This window comes from Maniola hyperantus, chromosome 20 (assembly GCF_902806685.2).
Source record: "Maniola hyperantus chromosome 20, iAphHyp1.2, whole genome shotgun sequence".
NCBI lineage: Eukaryota > Metazoa > Arthropoda > Insecta > Lepidoptera > Nymphalidae > Maniola > Maniola hyperantus.
The window spans coordinates 5,890,945-5,909,611 of NC_048555.1; the positions used below are offsets into that span (position 1 = coordinate 5,890,945).

An 18,667-nucleotide genomic window follows, 5' to 3' on the forward strand; every position below is an offset into this window, starting at 1 on the left:
GGGGATATTTTAAAGATTGTTCCGTAAATATTTCAAGGTCATCGGTTTTTAACCGACTGTCAAAAAGGAGGTGGTTCTTTTTTCTACATCGATTTTTTCGAGGTTTCTGGACCGATTTGCAAAATTTTTTTTTAAATCAACAAAAAAGTTTACGTCGTGGTCACATAAAAAATTCTGGATTCAACTCCTTAATCCTGATGCTGCAGGGTTACTGCCCGCCTGGGTTATCAAGATTCAGGAAGTGTTCATAGTGAATTCATATTGTAGGTACCAAGCAACGACAACAATCCCGAAAAATCAAAGAGTTCCCGCGGGATTTTAAAAAACGTAAATCCACGCGGACGAAGTCGCAGGAATCAGCTAGTCATAATATAAGCGTGTACTTTTAGGCACATCAAGATGATTAAAATTAAAAGGAAATAAAAATAAACTTAGAAATGTTTAACATGTAAATTGTAAGTCAAGATTACATCCTCAAATCAACCGATCCCATTGCTGCCAGTTTTCACTTTCCACTGTTAAAGATTGCACCCTATTTTAGTGCGAAGTTATGTCTTAGGGCTTTTTATATTGATAGGGATTTAATGTAATTTGGGGTAAAATCGAACTTCAAGTTGTGGTCACACTGTTTTTCATACAAATAACTCCCCTGATGTATAAAAATGACAACGTCAGAATTCCACCGAATTCAAAATCAGAGTATAGGTACCTAGCTGGAGTTATTGCAGTTGCATTTGTAATAATATCAATGACTACGTTTCAGTACCTTTCACCATTTCCTTTGACTGTAGAGTTTTAACGTAGGTAGTCGTAACATAATTTTGTTTATAGGTACAAGAACAATTTTGTTTACAACGCAAATGAGTGACTGAGTGATTTATTATTTATTTATGAACCAAGAAATATTTTCTTATTCTGAACTTTACATGGACTCAACTCAGAATATATACGAGTGTCTAATATCAAAGCTTTGCAAACAATTTACTCGGAACCCAAAACATGATATTGATATAAATTTACACTGAAGTGAGAACAAGCTTTTGCTTCTATTGTGGCAATATCATAACAACTTCTGGGAGTGTTATAGCCGTTGGGAAAAGATTTGTATTATCAATAAAAGCGAGACGCATCTTTCTGAGAGTCTGTCTATTTACCTATCCCTAATTATATTATAGTTTATCTAATAGATGTTTTAAAATACACTCTACATTTATCTGCTCGTTAGAATCAAGGCTTCAACATTTTTCAAAGAAATAAATATTTACACTACTTCCATGTTTACTGTAATACAATAATAATCTAAGTTTACTGTAATCTGCACCTGCTGGGTGCCTGGTGCACTTTGACCTCCCGTTGAGCCAGATCCTTTTTTCCACGCTCATGGAAACTGTGGGACCAACACTCTTCGGCGGTGTTCCCACTAGATAACAATATGGGATAATTCAAGGGGCGGACCAACGAATTCCTGAAAGGTCGGCAACAGATTGGCGGTTGCTCTGGTGCTGTAAATGTTAATGGGCGGCGCTAATCACACAAAATTTTTATTGAAAACTAGCTTATGCTCGCGACTTCGTCCGCGTGGACTACAAAATTTCAAACCCCTATTTAACCCCCTTAGGAGTTGAATTTTCAAAAATCCTTTCTTAGCGGATGCCTACGTCACAATAGCTATCTGCATGCCATATTTCAGCCCGATCCGTCCAGTAGTTTGAGCTGTGCGTTGATAGATCAGTCAGTGAGTCAGTCAGTCAGTCAGTCAGTCACCTTCTCCTTTTATATATATAGATAAACCTTTTTTTATGCAGGTCTGATGAGTGGCATACTAGGCCGGTGTTTCTTCAAACTCTGCTACGATCTCTTCGGCGAGTTGATGGACGCACTCGCTTTGCTGAACGGGGCTATCAACTTCGTTCTATACTGTGCCATGTCCAAGCAGTTCAGGACAACGTTTCGCCAGATCATGTGGAACCGATGTGCGCCCGCCCAGCGCGCTAGCTCACATACCGAACTACAAACTACTTTTGTATGAAACTTACGTAAGCCCGAGGGGGTATTGGTTTAAAATTATGGACAGTAAAAAAAATACACAGTGGTTATGGTTCAGAAGCGGTGATAGCCTAATGGTTAAGACAGCCTTCTGTTTGGGGGGTCCGAGGTTCACTAATTATTTTGATCATCTACGACAAAACCGTAGTAATGTGAACTTCACTAAACAGCAAAAAAGTTCCTTCCAAAAAACTAACATCAAATGTTACTAGGTACAAAGTAGGTATAAAACAATGGTTTTTATTTATGTAAGTATCTACTTTGAAGTCAGGCGATAGTCATAGCTATATTTGAAGTAGTTTTTTTGAAAATAACTTTTTTATAAGCTTATAATGTTATCGTTGTCATCAACGTTTATCAACCGATCTACTGGGCGTATATGTCATCTTTTAAAACTAAATAATTAAAAACATGTATGGAAAACCTAGAATGTTGATGTCTTTTGTTAGAATCAGTCCACTTAATAGATCGATGCATTGACGGCAGTTTAGGTAAGTAGTGCTCAGCTAATTGAGTCATGTTCAATTACTTCTGAACAAGTATTGGACTGTTTCAAGTAATTGGCGGAAAACCTTTTCCAATAAATACAAGAAAATGAGCGTTTTTTTTCACTAGCTTATGCCCGCGCCTACGTTCGCGTGACTTTAATTTTTATAATCCTGAGAGAATTCTTTGTCTTACACTAGTCACTGTCACTTTGGCCTTTAGCTATTATTACCATGCAAAAAATAACCTCGATCCGTTCCGAAGTGATTGAAGGACAAACAAACGCACTTTCGTATTTAGGTATAATATGGGTAGTGATTTTAGTACCTACTGTGCAAATTCGTTAACTACTATATTTTAGCAGAAAAATATGAAAAATTACTTTTTGTTTTTTTTAAAGATTAGTAAGTAAGTACTCACAGTACATAGATGAGAAATTCAACGATACTTCCTCCTTTGACCTTGCTCAAACTAACACAGATTTATGACTCTGATATACACCTGTCCTGTTTTAATTCTAAGTAAAGCCTGAGCAAAGTAAGTTAGAGTTCGCTCAATAGATCAAGTCCTCTTCCACTAAACTTCACAGTATTAGTTACCACCAGTCACCGGGTGAGATCGCAGACAAAAAATTAGCACCAAGAAAATGTAAAACAAACACTAATAAATACTACAGGAGGAGATTGATGCCGCTGTCGAGTAACAATTTATTAGTTAGGAGCGTCCGAAAACTTTTAAGGCCTGGACAAACAAGACGTACGACGGCATCAATACGCGATGGCATAATAACGCCTCACTAAAAGCGTGTAGGTACAATTTGCAGTACAAGGACTTGTGAAAATCCTCAATAGCGACCATTGTGGTCAGCGAACTGAAATTAGAAAGATCCAACGATTCCAATCCGTTGTATTTTCATACCGACTCTTGACACGAGCTGTAGTTAAAGTTGGAGAAGAAAGGGTAAATAATATTACTCATTTTTAACATGGTTAACTTAACTAAAAAAATACGTCACACAGCCTTGCGCTACGCAGGGCTCGGGCACGACATGGTCTAGCATAAATCATCCCTAAATCGCGTGCTCCACAATGTGGATATCTTCATTATTTCATCTTATTTTAGAGGTTGAATTCTCAAATACTTTCTTTGCAGATGTTTACGTCATAATGGCTATCTGCATGCCTCAGGCCGAGCCATCCGGTAGTTGGACCTGTGTGTTGATAGATCAGTCAGTCACGTCTTCCTTTTGTATATTTAGATTCTTTCTTCTTTTCCTTCGCCCCATTATGTGCTATGTGCCCACGCCTTTATTTGTAGCCTCCAAAAACTTTATTTTGCTGTGATGTTAAACGCTAACAAATTACGGTAAAATTTATAAGCGCCGTGAGAGTGAAATTGATTTAAGTTTCATTCGTTTTTAGTATTTTAATTAATGAAAGTAATTTAATACAATAAAGGACTTTAGTTAAATTTTCTGACTGTAAAGTTGTATTCTTATTCTTATGAAGAGGGGAAGGAAGGTATAAATAGTATGCGACAGGTAGAGATGGCGATTAAAGGGTGTACGGGGCATTCCCCGGCCTCATACCCCGATTGCCATCTCGACCTGTCACGTACTATATGTGTCATAAACAAACTATCTTTATGTGCCTACTTAGTAACATACTTCCCTTTGTAAGAAAGTTTTTATAGTGCTCAACTTGTGTACTAAGTGGTACCTATACCGAATTACTGACTAACTAGTAACTGTCACATAATAATAACGTATGAGCAGACCGAATAGAACAGATCTATTTCTTATATTACTAGCTGATGCCCGCGACTACATTCGCGTGGAATTAGGTTTTTTTAAAATCCCGTCGAAACTCTTTGATTTTCTGGGATAAAAAGTAGCCTATGTCACTCTCCAGGTCTTTATCTATACCCAATACCCATGCAAAAAATCACGTCAATCCGTTGCACCGTTGCGACGAGATTGAAGGACAAACCAACAAACCAACAAACGAACACACTTTCGCATTTATAATAAAGGTACTGATATTCTCTCTATCTTATATTATTTATAGGGTATTGAAATAATTTAAAGAAAGGTCAACATGATCTTGATAAAAGCGAAATCTACGCAGACGAAGACGCGTAATACCCGAGAGCATAATATAATTTAATTGGTACTTACTTTTGTTGTTCTTCTTTACTTGATGATTTTGAGAAAGTTCAACAGGATTTCAACATCCTGTTGATCCTGTACATTTTGCTTTTATCAATAAAAGCAAAATCTACGCAGTCGAAGTTACGGGAATAGGTTAGTGGTTAGGACGTCCGCCTTCTATTCGGGAGGTTAGGGGTTCGATCCCGGGCACGCACCTTGAACCTTTCGGAGTTATGTGCGTTTTAAGAAATTAAATATCACTCGCTTAAACGGTGAAGGAAAACATCGTGAGGAGACCTGCATGCCTGAGAGTTCTCCATAATATTCTCAAAGGTGTGTGAAGTCTACCAATCCGTACTTGGCCAGCGTGGTAGACTATGGTCAAACCCTTCTCACTCTGAGAGGAGACCCGTGCTCTGCAGTCAGCCAGCGATGGGTTGATCATGATAATGACTTTTGTTGTTGTTTTATACTTGATGCGATTAAAGTGAAATAAATTAATTCAAAAAGAGCTTTCATTAAGGCCTTTCATGAAAGCCAATAAAACGTTTCATGAAAACTTCTGGAAGTTCGTAAAGCTTTCATTAATTCTTGCTTGTTTGTGAGCATTGTGTGAACCGTTCATGGAACTTTCATTAGGGGAGATGAATTTAAGAGGCGGGATGGTAAAATGGGATATAATATAAATACTTATCGTTGTACTAAACTTGCGAGCAAAGAATCTGGGTCGGTCACAACATTTTTCATTTTAATAACTGATCCGGATGCTATGATCGCAAGTTTATTTTGTATAGGTATAGTAAAAGCATCATTGCTATAAAGATTTTTAATACGTCACAAAAAATATGTAAATAGATAATGGAAGTATCAGTAGGTAAATATAGTGGGGCATATATTATGTTACTGTAAAAGCGTAAATCCTAGGTCGTGCTTTACAATAACATATAGTAGGTACAGCGTTTACGTCCTCTATAATTTATAATACTATTCTACACTATATCTTAGAGCTAATAGGCCTTGAGGGCCTAAACTGTTCTCATTCTGAGGGTGATTAAGTGCAAAAAAATAATTTATTTTTTGTTATAGTCACATACTCGTAAATTTTCAAATACTAATGTTTGTAAAAAAGAATGCTACGTAGGACCAGATGTAAAAACTAACTGAAAGCTGTGTATGTGATGTGAACTGTAATGCACGCTGCACGCTCCGCAGAACGCGCGTCACTCAGGCGGCCTCACCCCAAGAAGTATGTTGTGAAAATTAGCATAATTTTCGCGGACAATACAACGCTTTTTGATACATTTGTATGCATATAGGCCCATTGTCCCGGCATTATGATGTATGCTATTATGTTAATATATCCTAAGCCGTGTAAAAGGGTGGAAACATTGATGTCGGAACTAAGCTAAGCTAAGGGTGGCAACAGAGCAGAGACTAACCCGATGCAACAGAGATATAAGACATAATTTTCATAAGACGGAGGCCACACGATGCGTTTCTGGTGCGTAACGATGCCACACCACTGTAGGTTTGAGTATTAGGTGCCACACGGGCACTGTGTTGCCGCTTCGTCAGAAAGTATGGCGTTACACTGTATCACGCCTCCCCTCCACGTCTCTCTGGTCCCAAGTCAGTTGCGCGTGCGGTGCGGCTTCGGACGACGTTCTAACGCATCGTGTAGCATGGTACAGTTTCTATGGAGGATGACGAAGCGGCACCACTCAGGCACCGCGCCACGCCGCTAACGCAACGCATCGTGTGGCTTCACTCTGTCTCTAAGACCGTATCGAAGCACACCGTGTCACATTTAAAAACGCGCAGGCGAGCTACAATAGAAATCCATCTTACTAATATTATAATCTCGAAAGTGTCTATTTATTTGTATGCGAGCTAATTCATATAGTTTAACCAATTTTGACGAAGGGCCAGACGTTCTTGAGGACGGATGACAACAAAAACAAAATCCACGTGGATGAATCGTATTCATCATAATGTTATCGTGCGGGCATCATATTCTATTTGGTGCAATGATAATTATTTACATCCCGGAAATGGATATGGGCTAATTTTGTCCCAGAAAATCAAAGAGGGCTCGGAGCATCTAAATGCATCGGGTCGGGTCGCTTGTCTGTTTATACCCTAATATTTTAAATGTAACGTAAATTGTACTTTGCATTAATGTGATTCCGTGCATTGAATTTTATGTAAGATTTTGTATCATACCTTTAGGTTTATTTGATGCTTTTTATGCTCTTTATTATAATACTAACAGTTAACTTTTTAAATAAAATGTGTAAATGAAATGTCTAGTTATAAGAAACAACAAAAATAAAATAAGTGCTAAGAAGGGTGCGTCTATTTTCAGTAACACGTGCATCTGCCATGTGAACCCTAATGACGGCCTGATATTTATGTAGTTATGTGCGACAGGTTGTGACATAAATTATGCTGCAGTGTATTACTCGTCATCTTTGTGTTTTTTATGGTTCCGTACCTCAAAAGGAAAAACGGAACCCTTATAGGATCACTTTGTTGTCTGTCTGTCTGTCAAGAAACCTACAGGGTACTTCCCGTTGACCTAGGGACCAAATCATGAAATTTGGCAGGTAGGTAGATCTTATAGCTCAGCTGAGTTTGTTATGGGCTCTTCTCAGACCTGGGCGCGTTTGGAACCCTCTTAGCTTTAGTTTTAAGTTTGCGTAATAATTATCACCACTATATCTTAGAAATCCAACATCTGACCATCAAAAAGAGTTATTAATTACCTATTTGGAATAAATCATTTGACTTTGACTTTGACTTTGACTATAGCTGACATTTGGGGAAAAATCTGAAAACCGTTAATTTGTGGTTACATCACACAAAAAAAATTAAATTGTGGTCATGAATTAGTATTTTCAATTTTCAAAGTAAAGTGGGGTTTCATATGAAAGGTCTTCACCTGTGCATTCTAAAACAGATTTTTATTTATTTTTATGTATCATAGTTTTTAAATTATCCTGCAAAATGTCGGAAAAATACGACTGTACTACGGAATCCTCGTTGCGCGAGCCTGACTCGCGCTTGACCGGTTTTTTTTTAATTTATAGACCAGCGCTTAGCTGCAATCAGACCTGGTGGCAAGTGATGATGCAGACTAAGATGGAGCACGCTTGCCTAGAAGATGCCTATTCACTCTTGACTTAAAGGTATATTATACTTGGAGGGGAAAACTGATGCTGGAAGGGTGTTCGAAATCTCAGCGTTGATGCGTGTTTATTAATAAACACGCATCAACGTGAAGCCATTTGTTGCATTAGAAACATGATAAAAGAAAAACAAGATAAAGTTACAAAAATAAAATCCTCCATACTTTCGCATACTAATTACTATCAGACAAACATTACGTATTTAAATAGTTAAAAAAAAAATTATTTTTTCTAAGCAATGATTTATTTCAACTTTTTTTTCGTTTACTTTTATACTGACTTAGTTACCTACAGCTTAGTTAGTCTATCCCTATACTATCATAGTCCAGTAAAAATAATGTAGGTAAGTAATATTATTTAGGGGCTGTAGAAATTAGTATATGTATTGTTGTTGTACTATAGTCGTCTAGCTCACGGTGTATTTGGCTCATAAATGGAATATCTCGGAATATGTGCTTATAATCAAGATGGTGCTACACAAATACCTTGAATATATGGATTTATTCATGGGCATGTACGAAAGGGAATTATTGCAGACCATCGTTGAATAGCTCTGTCTTGGTGTGTTTGTAGGAGCGATTATCTCGCAGTGGTGAGTGCTATGGTCCTGAGAGGCCACTGGTTCGAATCCCGGTTACGGCATTTAGTAAATTTATAATTTGGTAATGGTCTGGTCTGGTCTAAGGAGAGGTTTATGCCGTGGCTGGCCGCCGCGTGACGAGCCGCCAAGCGATTGATGCCACGTGAAAACTAGAGTACCTAACCGACGTCGACGGGTTGCTAAGCTGAAGTGGCAATGGGCAGGGCATATACGTAGTTCAGAAAACCGATAGACGTCGGGGTTCCAAGATACTGGAATGGCGACCTCGCAGCGGAAGGCGCAGCGTTGGAAGACCCTCCACTAGGTGGACGGACGACTTCAGGCGAGTCGCAGGGAGGCGCTGGATTCAGGCGGCGCGATACCATGGCGTTTGGAAGTGCCTACAAGAGACTATATCCAGCAGTAGACGTCTATCGGTTGATGAGGATGATGATGATGATGATGATGATGATGATGATGATAGTATCCCGGTGCGGGCGAGTGCGGGTGACGGATCATGTGTGTGCAGGGCGTCCGTCCCCGCGTCTCATACTCTGATTTCCATCTCGATCTGTCGCGGAATACCGTCTAGGTTGAGAGAATTACAAAATTAGAAAATCTTTATTAGTGAGACTCAGTAAAATAGGCATTGGAATCCTGACCTCTAACTAGGAAAGCTCGTACCTTAGGGTCGCAGTGGCGTGCATAGGGTTTAAAGCCAGGGTTAGCAGTAGTTAGGTAAGCAAGTCAAAGAATAATGAGTATTGAGTAATTTCAACCGAGTTAACTATTTCTTGGGTAAGTAGCGCTTTTATGCCTCTATGAGTTGCACGCCACTGTAGGGTCGTACACATATCTTTATAAACGAGCCCTTAATCAAACAAATTCTAACCCGTAAAATATCCCTAGTCTATTCGTAAACGTAGCCATATCTATATTATTACCATTTACCACTTGTTTCTGTCAGTAATTATGAGCTTGTCGAGATTCCGACCGCAGTTTTTCTTCGTTAACTCTGAAAAATCCAATAAATTCTCTTCCTAATTGAAACGTAGTTTTTTTTGTTAAACATAAATATTCATTTTGTGTTAATTTTGAAGTTTATTTTTTGCTTGATAAATATTGTAGTGTTCAAACTTTTGATTGAATTTCGTCCACAGCCATCGATATAAATGACAAGATATGCCCAAGCGAACAAAATTTTTCACCGTTTTGGAACCAAATAAATCAGCGCCACCTCTTAGATACTAATGAACGACTCCTTTGAAATCCAGACGTCACTGAGGTTGTGAGAGTCGGTGCCATTTTGTTTGTTCAATGGCCCTGTCCATACTAAGTAAAATATAAGTCAATGTCTACTAAGAAGTAATATATAAGTCAATAACCACCTAAGCCAATGGGACATGGGACAAAGACAAGTATATGCGCAAACACAGGTTCAATCCATATTCACTCACTCTAATAGACCGATAGGATGGCAGTCTGAGAAGACCGGAAGAAATCAGGAACAGGACTAATAGATTTATATACCCTTCGAAACATGAGGGTGTAACTCCGCTTTCTAACTCAAAAGACATAAAGACCATTTTTGACTCAACCCGTGATTTAAATCCGGGAGAACATGAGTCTCAGCCAAAACAGCTGTCCACTACACTAGGAACTCAAAGCCACATAAATAAATAAATAATAACAATTTATTTTTTTTCAATTAAACTTTTACAAGTACCTACTTTTGAATCGTCAAATGCATCTACCACTGGTTCGGAATGCCTTTCCTACCGAGAAGAACCAGCAAGAAACTCGGCGGTTTTATATAGCATGTTACTTAATACCAACATCAATGACTAGTTTACTCCTTTGACTCCTATTTAAAAGTTAAGCTAAGTATATAATATGATTATATAGCAGATAATAATAATAGATGCGAGGGCGGTGTGATATCTCATGAAATGTCAACGTAGCTATTAATAGAGCTGCCAATCACTACCCTCGTCACCTGTGAAATGTAGGCTATTTTAGACCCCGAAGGCGATGCATTTGACGGCAAAAGGATTCAAAGCTCAAGCCGTATAATTTATGCTAAAAGGCGTTCATATTATAGAATAGCTTTTTCACCAGTAGAAAGTTACATTATAGTGACAAAGGCTATAAGTTTGAGATACATACGAAAATTGTAATAAACTACTCTTGCGAAGCTGGGGCGCGGTACCGTCTAAGTCTATCTTCTCTAGGTTTGATCGGTAAAATTTTCACTTCAAACCCTAGAATAAGAGGGGGATTCCAACATCAATGCTTCAATCAGATAAAAACCTATTTTATTTTAGTCATGCAAACAAACAATATTTTAATTTTTTTATTTTATTTATTTATTTATTCGGATCAATAAACAGTAGCACGCAGTGCTTAGATAAAAAACAGTAATAATATAATATAGTATAGTATAATATAGTTGACAATTAGACGGCGTCGGGATTTCCACGCACTCACCTTACTCTTCTCTATCCTCTATGCTCCCCACACCACACTCCTTCGTACCTTAAAGATCGCTTCATTTTTCTTGGTGCTGCCGATCGCGACATGAAGTTGCGCTCATCCACAGATAACAAACTCCAAACCCCACGTAACTGCACAAAATTCTACGGGAAATCTTTTACAGTATATGTTACAAACTGTAAAATGCTCTGCCCAAAAATATTCGGAATTCGAAATCCTTGCCCATATTTAAAAATCGTCTTAAAGAACTATACTTATCGATGCCATAATAGTTAATTTATTCGTTTTTATCATAGGTATAACATGTATGTATGGTCTACCATTAGTGTAATATAGTAATATTATTCCTAAGATAATCCATGACCAGCTTCTTGAAAGAGCCCACACTAGTGGAAAAAAAAGACAATATTTCCGAAGCATGCATTATATTATGACTGCGTCATTCTGCATAGTGGTGATCGCTTACCAGAATTTGTACGGCATTTATGGTAAAAGATACTTCTGGAAACTTATACTAGAGCTATTTTTCCTTTAGAGCTTTAGAAGCCAGTCATGAAAATAAATACCTAGCCATTTCTTCTTTATTTTACTATGCTTTGCATAGAAAGATGTTTATTTTCATCTGTTATACTAACTTCATTCTAGACACGACTTGTTTTGAAGGCTTATTCATTTACTTTATTCAAATTTAATCATCAACTTTAAAGCACTGTTCTAAAGTGTTAGACTTTCAATATTTCATTTCAAAGAACTTTCAATTCTGCAATTTTTTTGCTAAAATTTCAGTATTTCAATTCCCGTCTTTTTGAAATCATTAAAAAACGCCTTCGGCGGTCTGTTGAATAGTAAATCCGGGACTTAAAACTTTGAAGATTTTCTCATTGAATGTCTGAATAATTGCCTACCTATCTACTTATTTGTAGTGTCTATCTTCTATAAAACGGACACATAGGTTTAAATAGACAATTATATTCTGCTTTTAATGGTAAAGGAAATTAGGTATCGATTTTTATGAATTTCTTGACCATGAAATCCATCCATCCTTCCATACTATCTGTATATATAAAATTCAAAGTCCTGACTGACTGACTGACTGACATATATATCAACGCACAGCCTAAACCACTGGTCCTAAAGACATGAAATTTGGAGGGTCTATTCTTTGCAAAGAGTAGGTATCCACTAAGAAAGGATTTTTTGAAATTCCACCCCTAAGTGGGTTAAATGGGGGATGGAAGTTTGTATGAAAGTCATTTTGAGACTCATTTTTCAAGTTATTTGCACGAAAATTGATATTTGTTATATGTGTTATTCGGTGCTGGTGAGGGTGCGTGTTCTGATGTTATAATGTTTGTTTCTGAAAAATGCTATTTGTTTCCTGTAGGCCACGCGGGCGAAGCTGCGAGCAGAAGCTAGTAATATTAGAAATGCGAACGCGTGTCTGTCTATCTGTTTGTTTGCTAGCTTTTCACGGCCCATACACTTAACAGATTTTGGCGAAATTCGATACAAAGGTAAGCTTGCCTCCCGGGGAAGGACATAAGCTATTTTTAATACCCGAAAATCAAGGAGGTCCCACGAGATTTTTGAAAAACCTACATCCACGCATATGAAGTCGCGTCCTTCAGCTTGTTTGTAATATTAGTAGGTACATATACCTATGAAAATATGAAATCTAAGTATTTAATACATCATTGATTCCCCATGGACTCGAAATAACTTCTTACAATGTCATTTCGTAATTAAAAAAGGGAAACCATTTGGCGTCTCAAAAGAAAAGCACTTTGGGATATTAATAGCTTTGTATAAACATCACTCTGTTTTGGCGTCCATTACGAGTTATTAGGTGAAGTCGGTCGGTGGGCTATGTTACAGTCAAGAGCGAAACGCCATCGCACCTTAGTTTTAGTAGGTATATCACCCGCACAGCCCCCGCCCTAACCCGGTCCGGGCGAGTGCTAAGACTAAGGTAGAGCCTGCCTAGACGATGCCAATTCACTCTGTCCATAAGATTGAGTTTGAAAACAAAACTTATCTTTGTTTATGCCAGTGACTCTTGTAAGTACATCTTATTTGCATATAACATGCACCCATAATATAAGTCCAAGATGGAAAAATAAGATTTTACTTTTGCTGTTTCATTACCAAATTGCCATTCTAAAGGTCGATATAAGTACATTATACTTTCTGCCGCGTACTGTAGCCTGGTGAGTGTGACTCTACCACCGATTCAGAATGCAGATTCTACTGAGTCTTGCCGGCTAGAAACTCAGCAGTTGATCTTTCCAAATCACGAAAAGTTAAAATCTTCCTAATATATAAAAGGAAAAGGTGACTGACTGACTGACTGACTGACTGACTGACTGACTGACTGACTGACTGACTGACTGACTGACTGACTTACTGATTGACTGACTGACTGACTAAATGATCTATCAACGTATAGCTGAAACTACTGGACGGATCGGGCTGAAATTTGGCATGCTGTTATCTATTATGACGTTAGCATTAGCTAAGAAAGGATTTTTCAGAATTTAACCCCTGAGAAGGTAAAATAGGGGTTTTAAATTTGTGTCCACGCGGACGGAGTCGCGGGAGTAAGCTAGTATTATATAACAATACACAACACCATCACCAGGGCAACAGCTGAAAGCTCAGCCGGTCGCTTCCACGCAACTTTGTCATTGAGAAATTCATAAATAATATTATAATTGCCTCGACATGATAAGTGTGCAGAGTGGGCACTCCTAAGTTGAAAGAATACCCAAAATTGGGCATAGGTACTGTCATTTCAGCAATTGAGGATCGAAGTTTAAAAACAAGGGAAGTTTCTTTTCGCAGTAACTTATAGCTGACTGCAAAGAGAAAATATTTACGCCAGAACTGTTTACGGCGGGCAGATGAATATAAATTTTGTTCTTTTACGACCGTAAATTCAAGAACTGTTTATGCAGATTTAAAGGTATGCGGTGCTAAGGTTAGAATTTTTTACCATTTACACAGAATAATTGGATGTATGAATATACATCCAATCCAATCCAATACTGGGTACGTACATCGGTAGTCGGTACCCATCGGTACCTACCCATATAATAAATGCGAAAGTGTGTTTGTATGTTGGTTTGTCCTTCAATCACGTCGCAACGGAGCAACGGATTGACATGATTTTTTGCATGGATATCGTTAAAGATACGGAGAGTGACATGGTTTATCCCGGAAAATCAAAGAGTTCTGGGGTTTTTAAGAAGCCTAATTCCACGCGAACGAAGTCGTGGGCATCAGCTAGTAGTTTTATTTTATTGAACCACCAACAGACTCATACAAAAAAATTACATTATTCAAATACTAGGTGCTAAGTTATTATATAATTCAAATTATAGGCGGTTACAGCATGTAAATTTACAAACACAGATGGCTGTGCGTTGATAGATCAGTCAGTCAGTCAGTCAGCTTTTTATTTTATACTAGCTTACGCTCGCGACTTCGTCCGCGTGGACTACACAAATTTCAAACCCCTATTTCCCCTCCTTAGGGGTTTAATTTCCAAAAATCCTTTCTTAGCCTATGCCTATGTGATAATAGCTATTTTCATACCAAATTTCAGCCTGATCCATCAAGTAGTTTGAGCTGTGCGTTGATAGATCAGTCAGTCAGTCAGTCAGTCAGTCAGTCAGTCAGTCACCTTTTCCTTTTATATATTTAGATATTAAGATTTCATTTACCTACACTAAAGAATAATGCCACACTAACGCAAAACTCGAAGAACAACTACAAGATTAACTAGTCTTGAAATATGATAAGTATACTTGCGAGCAATTTAATCATCTTACATTCTAAGCACATACATACGCTTAGAATTTGAGTCTATCAAGTGTAGTGAAGTTCTATTGTTTTCTCGAAAATGTTAGTATTCCTTCATGTTCCTAAGGTAATGGATTGAATTTTCCTCATCTAGTAACACCATTATACTCCCTGTGCTCGTAGAGATATAATTTGTATTTGGTGAAAGTATTTTTCCTTTCTCTGCAGATTTTTCACGGAAAGTGAAATTTTTAAATTTTTGCACTTACAATCATTTTTGCTACATTAATTTAACTAGGAATTATGATCAATATCAATAGCAGGTGGGTTTTTACGGAAAGTAAATTTTCCCTCGTAGGTACAATCGTTTGCTACATTAATTTAACTACTTAGATGTTTTTCTCTTTCTATCACGAAGCGATGCGAGTGTTTTTGCTCTCACGCTCTTTAGGGTACTAGCTCGGGTCTAACTATGTCCGCACGAAAAAAAAAGCTTGATTGGATTGTAATAGTTTTCAAACTGTGAGATTTTGCTTCGTTATTTCCACAGGCCTACCTACTACAAATTATAAGTAAGGTAGCTATGCCTCCTGACCTCTCGAATTTTTTTTTTTTTTTTTTTTATTTGCAACACTTACATCTAGCTTTACAGGCTTATTCCTAATACGCTAGTGTAACATAATATGCACTTCTTAAAAAAATAAATTATATCTAATGTAACATTTTGAAAAATACCTATATACCTACTTATTATTAATTACTACCACAGCCTGAAGAAGACTGACCTAAAATTTAAAATAAATACATATAAACCTAAACTAACATTCAAAAGAATTACTTACGAACCTAATATAATTATTTCTTCGAGCCCTTGGGCTCACCCCCAGGCGAAGCTTCGCACTCGTCATCCTCCTCGGTGACGCTGTAGCCTACGTGGCCCAGTGGGCCTACGCAGCATAGTCAATCCGAAACCACACACACAAAGTTATATAGATTATAGCTGACCTGCCCCCTAATTGTGTAAGAATAACCATTTCATGGCTATCGCTATCGTCAAGAATTCTGCCCTTTGATTGGCTGTGAAAAAATGTAAACAGCGAATCAACCAATCAAAGGGCAGAATTTCTTGATGATTGCGATAGCCATGAAATGGTAATCCTTACACAATTGGGGGGCTGTACACTATAAATTAGTTTACTTAATGAAAAGGCTTGATATTTCGCGTCATACCCGTGAAATGGTCTATCTCTACTTAACTCGCATAAATATTTGCCGGAAAACGCAATTTTAGAACCTTTTTTCAAACCGTCAAGCTAAGATTGATTAGATTGTTAGCGTCTATCACTGACTTCAAAATATTTAAGTCGAGCATTTTTTTTACAACGAAAGCAATTTATAAAGTCAAGCACCCTATAAATTTCAAAAACCTACTCGTTACTTTTGAAATATAGCCTAAGTACTTACTTTATTAACTAGGAGGAAATTTTCATACATAACTGGAGATGCTAGGAAGGACGTCATTAATTTTGATATCATAGTCCTTATTATTTATTTTAAAGAAGTGGTCAACTACAGACCGCATCTAGCACTAGCTCCGTAATCATCAACCAACGATCAAGGGTTGACGTCTTGTCATAGAATAGAAAACGGCTCAAAAATTTTTACGACCCACTTATCGGCTATACGAGTAACTTGGCTGATCTGAATATGACACAATCTTGCTTCATGATCATCAATCAAAGATCGCAGTCAAGGGTTAACTTGTCATAGAATAGAAAAAGGCTAAAAAAACTCACGGCCCACTTATCGGATACCTAGCTGGTCTGAACATGACACATAATGCTAATACCTACATGATGAAATGCAATTAGGAAAATGATGACAGTTTTGTGTAAGTCGGTTACACACATTTTAGTTCGATTTACGGTTGAGCGCATTATCCCATTATCACTTGCAGATTAGGCCACTGACATACTGAATTACGTAAACCTGCATTTGGTTTTGACAATTTAGGCTTCGGCTAATTTAATGGTTTAATTTTAGGCTTGGAGGAACGTGTGGATTAGTACGTGTGACATGTGTACGTCACAGATGCAGATACCTATCCATGCCGTCGCGCTTCCCTTAAAAAATGTAGATAGATAAAATTACCCACTGCTCAGGTAAAAGTCAGAGTCCTTTGTACTTGACCACAAACAACAGCTTTTGCTTGGCGGTTGATTTATTAAGTAACGGATACAGAAAGACGCATTGTGATATTTTTTTAATAAAAGAATAATATTAGCCAGTTTATCATGACTATAATGTTCCCATTTTCCACTCAAACTAAGCGTAAAGTTTTAAGCTAGGCTTAGGTACAACAATAGTGCAACGGGTGGAGTTTGAACCGCTGACCTTTCGGATTTCAGTCCGCCCCCTTAAATTTGAGATTTTGAGGATTTGTGAGGAAGTTTTGAGCTCTGGAGACCTGACCACCGGTAGCTTTTGTCCTTCTTCGAAGCAAGGAGAACTGATTTTTAGAAACTTAACTAAAATTAATTTTTTTTCAATTTTTGAGTTTTCCGAATACAGTAGGTATTGTATGTAAATAAGGACAAAAATAACATGAGAAAATAATAATACGAGTATGTTATGTTTGTAACTCTTCAAAAGGTTGGACGATAGTAGGTTCGAGAAATGATCAAAGTACGTATTTTCTATACATTTAGATATTATAACTTCACGCTTGGTAACTTCAGGGCGTAAACAACCCAAATCACAGATCGCTTCAATGAAATTGATACATGCTTTGAAAATCGGGGAAAATAATGTATAATTCCGAGATTTTCTGCGGATAAAATATTATTGAAGAATCAAATTATACCTGCTCTGTAAAAAAATTCAATATTTCACATAGACATGACAGAATGTAATATTCAACTCTGAAAGGGGAAGGTGGGCGGATTTTAATTTTACCACCTACGCTACGTAAGGACTTAGTATTTCAATTACTTTTTCCGTTTATGATAACGTATACGTATATTTTAGTTATTGTGTAATTGTGCTCGGCCCGTTTATAATACGCATATGCGTAATAATAGAATGTGAAATGCCCTTCCGGCTTCCCTTTTCCCCGCCAGCTACAATATTTTCAAAGAAGAGTGAATTTATCCTAGGCAGGCGCGCTCCACCTAAGGTTGCATCATCTGCTATAATTTTGTGATTGCATTCTAGCTCATGCCTAGGTTTATAGTTAAAAAAATAAAAGGTTATTTTATTTAGGAATTTGGTTAGTGTATTACTGTGTAGCTGTGATAGCTTAGTGGTTAGAATGTCCGCCTTCTAATCGTAGATCAGTGGTTCGATCCCGGGCACGCACCTCTAACTTTTCGGAGTTATGTACGTTTTAATCAATTAAATATCACTTGCTTAACGGTGAAGGAAAACATCGTGAGGAAACCTGCATGTCTTGAAAGTTTTCCATAATGTTCTTAAAGTTGTGTGAAGTCTACCAATCCGCACATGGCCAGCGTGGTAGACTATGGCCAAAACCCTTCTCACTGTGAGAGGAGACCCGTGTTCTGCAGTGAGCCGGCGATGGGTTGATCATGATGATGATGATTACTGTGTAGGGCCCAATTGACCGCTATAGCGTCACCGGAGTTGGACAAGCGCAAAAGCTCTGCCAGATGGTCGGCTCTATAGGCTGAGATCTGTAGAGCGCACTTTGACTTTGCTCAGATTGCGTTAAAACGAGACAGTTATGAGAGAGATTTACGTCTGTCTCGTTTTCACTCTGTCTTAAGTCTAAGCAAAGTCAGAGTGCGCTCTATAGATCTCACCCTAAATATCGGAGGCAATGCCTTCCTAAAGTACCACTCACTACTGACGGTCCTTTGGTTGTTCACTATACCTTTGAAGGTACTGATATTAAAGCTATCAGGA

General features: G+C 37.8%; 1 protein-coding gene across 1 annotated transcript in view; it reads left to right on the plus strand.

Moving 5' to 3' along the window:
* The window catches only part of LOC117992078 (G-protein coupled receptor dmsr-1), a 45,978-nt gene extending 40,957 nt beyond the window's left edge, over nt 1-5,021 (plus strand). The window contains exon 7 of the mRNA XM_034979734.2: nt 1,806-5,021. Within this exon, the coding sequence (XP_034835625.1) occupies nt 1,806-2,029 (224 nt within the window). The 3' untranslated portion in view covers nt 2,030-5,021. The remainder of the gene's footprint in view (nt 1-1,805) is intronic.
* Nucleotides 5,022-18,667: the final 13,646 nt, after the last annotated feature.